The 7,897-nt window shown below is 60.6% G+C and overlaps 1 protein-coding gene across 1 annotated transcript; it reads left to right on the top strand.

Annotated features, from left to right (window-relative positions):
• Positions 1 to 236: 236 nt before the first annotated feature.
• On the top strand, positions 237 to 6,835 carry LOC104123482 (cationic amino acid transporter 2-like). Its single transcript, XM_009635738.2, is given in 13 exon segments — positions 237 to 609; positions 722 to 877; positions 1,128 to 1,296; positions 1,566 to 1,702; positions 2,054 to 2,276; positions 2,767 to 2,915; positions 3,198 to 3,300; positions 3,425 to 3,567; positions 3,961 to 4,127; positions 4,736 to 4,844; positions 5,092 to 5,178; positions 5,342 to 5,615; positions 6,694 to 6,835. Coding segments are annotated over 13 exon segments (2,232 nt in total).
• The last annotated feature ends 1,062 nt before the right edge of the window (positions 6,836 to 7,897 follow it).

The raw sequence follows: 7,897 nt of genomic DNA, 5'->3' as shown, positions 1-7,897 counted from the left end.
CTCCACTTCTCACTGGGGATGAGAGAGCAATGCAGCCACTTTACACCACCTTGCTCCAAAATGGGCTGCTCTTCTGGCACAGATGGAAAACAGGCAGTATCCAGAGAGTCCGGAAAGCACTGTGTGGGTGGTGGGAGCTGCAAGGAAAATGTTCAGGCTGGGTTTGGGTCACATCCCCAGGGCAGTGCCCATAGGGCAGCAGCATCCTCATGCCTGCTGCTTTTCCTCTCCCACAGATGCCATGCTGGGGCTGCCTGCTCTCTGTTTCGAAGATGCTTTCCCGCAGAAAGCGAGTCCAGGCTGGCTCAGAGGGCTCCAGCCTTCGCCGCTGCCTCTCCACCATGGACCTCATTGCCTTGGGAGTGGGCAGCACGCTGGGGGCAGGCGTCTACGTCCTGGCAGGGGAAGTGGCTAAGACCAGCTCTGGCCCAAGCATTGTCCTTTCTTTCCTGATTGCAGCCATGGTGTCTGCTCTGGCAGGGCTGTGCTATGCTGAATTAGGGGCCCGCGTGCCCCTGGCCGGGTCTGCCTATCTCTACAGCTACGTGACAGTGGGCGAGCTGTGGGCATTCATCGCTGGGTGGAATCTGCTGCTGTCCTATGTCATCGGTATAAGGCCCTTTTGATCCCTCCACCTTTGCTTTGCAGTGGTGGCTTTGCTGGGTGTCATGCCCAGAACCATGGGGCCACCATCACTGCTCCAGCCACTGCCTCTTCCCAGGTACCGCCAGTGTTGCCCGGGCCTGGAGTGCTACCTTTGACCAGCTCCTAGGCAAGAAGATGGGGAGGTTTTTGGGTGCTCATGCAGCCATGAGTTCTGTCGGGCTGGCAGAGCACCCGGATGCCTTTGCCGCTGGCCTGGTGGTCCTGCTGGCAGGTAGGATGCCTCCCCCCATGCCACCTTCCATGTGGGATGAGATCCTCACACCACCGTGGGCTCTTCAGGATGGTGCTGACCCTTCTGAGGCTTTGCCATTTCCCTGAGCAAAAAATGGGGAACATAAGGGAAATCTGCAGATCCTCCTGGTTCTACTACTCCCCTGCCTTTTCCACCCTCCCCAGTAATGTCTACACTGGGCCTGGTGTCATCCAGGGGGCTTGGCCAGTTTTGCTCTTTTTGTCCCTAGGGCTTCTTTCCTTTGGGGTGAAGGAGTCCACCACGGTCAACAAAGCCTTCACAGCTCTCAACGTGCTTGTCCTGCTCTTCGTCACAGTGAGTGGCTTCATCAAAGGTGACCTGAGCAACTGGAAGCTTGGGGAGGATGACCTGCCACGGGTGGCTCCCCATGAGGCTGGGTATGAGGGGCACTGCTCTGCTTGTGCTGCCTTTGGAGGGCCCTGGGGATGGCTGGGTCATCCCCCTAATGCTTTATTCCAGGAAATCCCGCTTTCTCCCATTTCTCCCTGCCCTGTTGGCAATGCATGAAATAGCCAAAGTCCTAATCCCTGCTGGGTTGTTGCTGGAGGGGGTGAGCAGGTTGGATCAGGCTGTTCAGCCTGGCCCCATCCTAGGACCCCATTGCACTGACCCCTCTGCACTGCCTGACTCTTCCTCCTCCTCACAGGAATCGGTCTGTGGCTGACAACATGACCAGTGCCTTTGGGGCAGGAGGCTTCATGCCCTACGGTTTCACTGGGACCTTGGCTGGAGCCTCTACCTGTTTCTATGCCTTTGTTGGATTTGACTGCATCGCTACCATGGGCAAGTGAGGTGGGGAGGGATGCTGGTGGGACCCTCCCCTGCAGGCTGGGGGGCCATGGCAGAGATTCTCCCCGCAGCCCCGGGAGCTGGTGTAGGCTGGGCTGGGAATGGGCAAGTGCCGGCTCTGTGCCGCAGCTGCCCTCTCCTGCCCTCCATGCTCAGAGGAGGAACTGTGAGAATCCATGTGGCATGACTGGGCTAATCCTGAAGAGGAGGTGCTCCCTATCCCCCTAACCCTGGAGCCCAGGAGGTCTAGTGCTCCTTGCTGGGAGGCGTCTGTGTCCCCTCTCATGGAGGGATACGGGATATGAAATGAGTGTCTGTTTTTACAGCTGAGCTTGTCCTCCCCAGGGGAAGAAGTGAGGGAGCCGCAGAGATCCATTCCCATAGGCATCGTCCTCTCCCTCTTCATCTGCTTCCTTGCGTACTTTGGGGTGTCTGCTGCCCTCACCCTGATGATGCCCTACTACCTTCTGGATGCCATGAGCCCGCTCCCAGTGGCTTTTGAATATGTTGGCTGGAGCAGTGCAAAGCACGCTGTGGCTGTGGGGTCACTCTGTGCCCTGACGACCAGGTGAGGGGTGGCCCATGATGGCAGCTCTGTGGCTCAGAGCAAGGTTGCATTGGAGCTATAACACATGCAGGAGCTATCCCCAACCCCCTTCCCTTGGCCCTGGTCAGCCAAAATCCTTCAGTCCTTTGTCACAAATTCTGTTGCTCCCAGCCTGGCCTCTCCTTGTCAAGGAGAGCAACCAAACCCCTTGGCATGCCACTTACAGCTTGAAGCTGGAGGAGGTGGTCAGGTGTTTGGTGGCACTGTGACAGCAGGAGCAAGCCTCAGTGTCGCAGTGTGCATAGGGTTCCCGGTGACCTGTGGACATCGCTTCCCTGATACTGTCCCTCATCTGATGGTGAGGGAGGTGATGGTCTTGTCAGTGTGTCCTTGAGAAGGTCATGGACCGTACAGATGAATGGGAGCTCCTTTGGCACCCAAGGAGGAGCAAAAGGCAGGATGGCACCTTTTGGATTCCTACCTTCTTCCCTATCTTATCCCTTCTCTGCAGCCTCCTGGGGTCCATGTTCCCCATGCCACGGATCCTCTATGCAATGGCTCGAGATGGGCTCCTATTCAAACCTCTGGCCAAAGTTAGTCGCCGTCAGTGCCCAGTGGTGGCAACACTGGTGTCTGGAGGACCCTAGCTTGCCAGCAGCTGTTTGAGCAATATCTCTCCACCCAGAGAGATGTGTCCTCGCTGTGGGTGAGGACCATTTGGCCTCAATGCTGTCTCAGACACCAGTTCAGTGCCTCTGAGCTGCCAGGCAGGAGGTGACAGGAGGCTTTGCACTAGTGACCGAAGTGTCACCAGCTCATCGAGGTGCTTGGGTCCTGTTCCAGCAGGTGGCGGGACCCAGGGCGGGGAGCACAGCTGAGATGGGCACAGCAGCAATGCTTTGAGCTCTGCCAGGAAGCTGAAAGGGCTTCTCATCCCCGCAGCTCTCCTGGCCCTCCTCTTTGACCTGAAAGCCCTGGTTGACATGATGTCCATCGGCACGCTGCTGGCCTACTCGCTGGTGGCTGGCTGTGTGCTGCTGCTCAGGTGAGACTGCTGGGGACAGCGCTCACCCAACGGCTGATGTTGGCGATGCCTGGGACGAGGCACTGGCCTTGGTGTGCTGCAGATGCACACTCAGGCGCCTTGACATCCAATATCTGCTCCCCAGGTATCGGCCTGGACGCAATGCTCAGGACACTCCTGCGGGGAAGGTCCCAGCTGTGCAGTGCTGGTGGGACCATTTTGTCCATCCACCCCCGCATCCCACCCCACGTTCCTCTGCTGTGGTGGCCGGGGCTCTGATGGCCGTAGGTATGCCCAGGAGCGATGGATGGGCTTCACGGGGAGCCAGCTGGAGGGGACCCATGGGGGACATTGCTGCTGTGACATGGGCTGGCAGCTTCCTGCTCACAGCAAACCACCCGGCAGCAGTTGCAGGCAGCGCCTGCCTGGCTCCCTCCTGCCCTCTCCCGATTGCCACACGGCTGGCTCACCCAGTGGGGCCTCGGAAAACCTCCCGCTCCCTCCGCTGCCCAGGCTGGCTGGAGGGAAAAGCTAAACCCACCATGACAAGCCACCCAGCCCTGACCCCTGGTTGTCCTTTGTCCCTCCTGCCATGGCAGCCTTGGGTGCTGCACCCTGGGAGAGGGACGGGTTCATCCCAGGGAGGTGCCACCCTGATGCGCTGCTGTGGTCCCTCCGCAGCCCCCCTGCTCTGTGCTGTGAGCTGGGTGAGCACCGCCGGGCTGCCCTGCCTCCGGGCCGGGGGTGCCTGGTGCATCGCTGCTCTGGCTCTGCCTCTCCTGGGGATCCTGGCGGCAGCTCTGCTCATCCGGCGGCAGCCTCGGAGCTGGGAGAGAGCATCCTTCATGGTGAGCACACAGCCTGGCTCTTGGTGGCCGTCCCCAGAGGGAAGGTCCTGGGGGACGGAGAGGAGGCGAGTGCTGCAGCTCCATGGGGAAGGGGTTATGTTGCATTGGGGGGGTGTTCCCTGTGCATCAGGTCAGGCAGACCTTTGCTGCATCCGTGTTGAACAAAGCACTGTTGGAGGCATCGGGCAGCTCACAGGATTTTCCATGGGGACTGAGGGCTGCCTGGTTCTTCCCCCCATGTCTCACTGGCCTAAGGGGCACCTCCTGCGGCCCCCGCTCAGCCCAGTGCCTGCTGCCTGAATCAGAGCTGCTCTTCAGTAAAAAGAAACCCAGTCCTGGCACCATGGATTCATTTTGCTAGCGGTTTACTGCCTCCCCCTTAAATCCTGCAGCACCTCCTGCCCCGGTGTAGGACCTGTCAACCAAACCACTCTCCATGAGCATCCCTCTCCAGCACAGGCTGCAGGCCAGGCTGGGCTTCCTCTTGCTTGATGGCAACTAGCCAAAGCAGCCAAGAGCCTAAGTGGGCTGTGAAATCCCTGCCTGTGGGCTGGCTGGTGCCTCTGGGCAAAGGCATGACCCTGTTGCTTTGTGCTTTGTCCCTGTAGGTTCCCTGCCCACCCTTCTTGCCGCTCCTCAGCATCACCATCAACAGCATCCTGATGGCCCGGCTCAGCGCAGCTGCCTGGCTGCGGTACCTGCTCTGGATGGCCATCGGTAAGCCCGACCACCCTTGAGGTCCCGGAGCTAGTGGCAACATCTTTGGGTGAAGCATAGGTGATTTGAGAGCCCATGGCATTGATGCTGGCTGCAGGGCAGTGGTGGGTGGATGGAGGAGATACTGAACTTCAATGTCAAAGGGTGGTGGGAGCACCCTATCCTCTGACGTGCAGCCCAAAGGAGTGGGAACTTTGGGGCTGGGAGGGTAGAGGAGCCCCCCACACCTTATTCTGCCTGTTCCCAGGTTTCCTCATTTACTTTGGCTACGGGATCTGGCACAGCGCCGAGAGCTGCCGGCCTGAAGGGGCAGCCCCCCAGCAGCCCCCAGGAAGTGCGGCCAGGGAGGTGGCCCCAGAGCCCTGCGGGACTGCGGGGTGCCCATCTGCTCCAGGGCAATAAAAGGAGACAGGCTGGTGGTCCCTGAGCGCCTGGCTCCCTCCACCCTGTGCCTGGGGGGCAAAGAGGCCCCTTGGGCAGAAGGTCCTGTCCCACAGAGGGGCAGAGCCCTAACCGGAGCTGCAGGAGCTGTTTTCTCCCAAATCTGGTGAACCTCCATGAGCAACCTGAATCCTCATGGCAAGCCCCTGCTGAAGGAGTTTTGTTTGACAAGGATAAAGCAGACAAGTGTTTTTGCTGCTGTTATTGGGTTGGGGGGGTGGGGGTGGTTGTTGCCTCTGGAACCTCTCCCTGCAGCGCCCCCAACCTCCCCATCCCCTTGCCCACCCTGGCCCCTCAGCTGCTCTCGGCAGGGCAGAGTGGAGGCTCCTTGTGCTGCCCTGGCCCCCCACGCTGCCTCAGTTGTTTGACAAGGATAAAGCAGACAAGTGTTTTTGCTGCTGTTATTGGGTTGGGGGGGTGGGGGTGGTTGTTGCCTCTGGAACCTCTCCCTGCAGCGCCCCCAACCTCCCCATCCCCTTGCCCACCCTGGCCCCTCAGCTGCTCTCGGCAGGGCAGAGTGGAGGCTCCTTGTGCTGCCCTGGCCCCCCACGCTGCCTCAGCACCCCGAGGCTGGCAGGGCTGACCTGCCTGTCCCCCCACGACTGCTGAGGCACTGCCTGGGCCAGGCTTGTTCCTCCTGACTATGGGTAAGTCCTTTTCTGGACTCCCAGCACTCCCCTTTCCCAGAGCCAGGCATATTCCCCCAGGTCCTCTGCAGGATCTGCTCGGGGTGGGGGGTCATGGTACCAGGTGCTCAGGATGCCAGACCACCAGCCACATCTCCCTTTGCCTGGAGATCCTGCCCCCCTTCAACCACAGCTAGGTGGGATTTCCTGGGGCAGCAACCTGTCCCATTTCCCCTGCTTTGGTGCTACAGCACCTGGCATGTCCCTCCCATGTCCCTGAGGTTGCTGTGCAAAGCTGGAGGCAGCTCCACCACCCATCCCCAGAGCCCTGGGGATGTACGGAGCAGTGGGTGCCCTGGGGGGACGCTGCTCTGACACAACAGGCACCCCCATTCCCCACTCAGGGCACTCTGTGGAAGTGCTTGGGTGAGAGCCAGACCCCGTGCTACAGCACCTGGCATGTCCCTCCCATGTCCCTGAGGTTGCTGTGCAAAGCTGGAGGCAGCTCCACCACCCATCCCCAGAGCCCTGGGGATGTACGGAGCAGTGGGTGCCCTGGGGGGACGCTGCTCTGACACAACAGGCACCCCCATTCCCCACTCAGGGCACTCTGTGGAAGTGCTTGGGTGAGAGCCAGACCCCGCATCCGTGCTGCCTTCCTGGCTGCCTCGTTCAGCCAATGTTTTCCCGATAAGGATCAGCACAAAGGACGGAAGCGGCTGTTCCCTTCTTGTGGCTTTGTGGTGCCTGCTCCCACCCTGCCCTTGGTGCGGAGCACTCAGCCCCACTGTGAGATGCTCCTGCACTGATCCCCAAAAACCCACTGACATGGGACTCTTGAGGCTGCTGCTTCTTACAGACTTGTAATTGTTACAGCCAGTAGCATGTTGGCCTGGGGCACACACACAACCCCCCCCAAGCTGAACTGCCCTGGGGAGGGGACAGGGCAGTGGCAGCCCCCAGAGCAGCATCCGTCCCACCACACTCGTGCGCCCAGTGGAAAGTGCTTGTGTGCATCCAGCCCTGAGCTGTGGCCCCGCAGCTGTGCTGGCAGTGTCTTCCCAGATGGGGATGCACTGGCTCGGAGCAAGGAGGGATGTGCCCTGCTGGCAGCCACTGCTGAAGCCTGCTCCCCCCTTAGGAGGATGCTCCGCTCCCCAAATGTGCAGCACCTCTGGGAATGCAGCCTCTGCCTGGCCTGGGGGAGAAGATGGAGCTGGTGGTGCTGCTGATGGGCAGTGGGGACAACGAGGGCTTGGCCTCGGCGTGGCAGTCAGCAGGGGCACACATGGGACACAGGAGCAATCTGGGGGAGCCATTCCCTGAAGGTGGAGGTGATGGGGAGAGGGGGGCATGGGCAGAAGCCCTGCCTGGCCCCCCTCCACAGATGCGAGGCAGGTCCTGGGCAGGGGAAGCCCTGCTTTCACTGGAAATGGCACGAGTGGGTGGCATTGGATGGGAGAAGCCTGAGCAGGAGGCTGAGCCCCAAAACGGGACAGGTTGACGTGGTCTATGGCAAGGGCAGTGCTGGAGGTGGCAGATATACCCGGCTGCACCCATCCCTCCCGCCCTTTGTTGCCACCCTGGGAAAGCCTCTGTGGCTCAGCCCTGGGCTTGGCCATGCACTTCCCAGGGATGCTCCCCAGGGAGTGAGGTACCTTAACACCACCATGTCCCCAGTGCCCTCCTCATCCTCCCAGTGCTTGTCCCCATACTGTTCCAGTGACCACCTCGCCCCTGTGCCCCCAGGCAGCACGGATGCTGGTTATGCTCAGAGCCAAGTGCTGGGTTGGGTCCAGCCCAATGCACATCTGCATGTCCTGGCTGACCCCTTTTACCCCCAGAGAGCCCCCCAGAGCCTCCCTCCAGAGGAAGGGGTGCAGGGATGGCACGGGCTGGGGAAGGGCAGGCGCAAATGTCCTGTGAAATGCTCCATCCTCTCGGTCGGATGGGGCTGCCCCAAGGGCTCGGCTGGCCCGGGGGCCT

This window comes from Egretta garzetta, unplaced genomic scaffold (genome assembly GCF_000687185.1).
Source record: "Egretta garzetta isolate BGI_Z169 unplaced genomic scaffold, ASM68718v1 scaffold270, whole genome shotgun sequence".
Taxonomy (NCBI): domain Eukaryota; kingdom Metazoa; phylum Chordata; class Aves; order Pelecaniformes; family Ardeidae; genus Egretta; species Egretta garzetta.
Note: the sequence above shows the minus strand (reverse complement) of the source record. Positions and strands in the feature narration are given on the sequence as shown.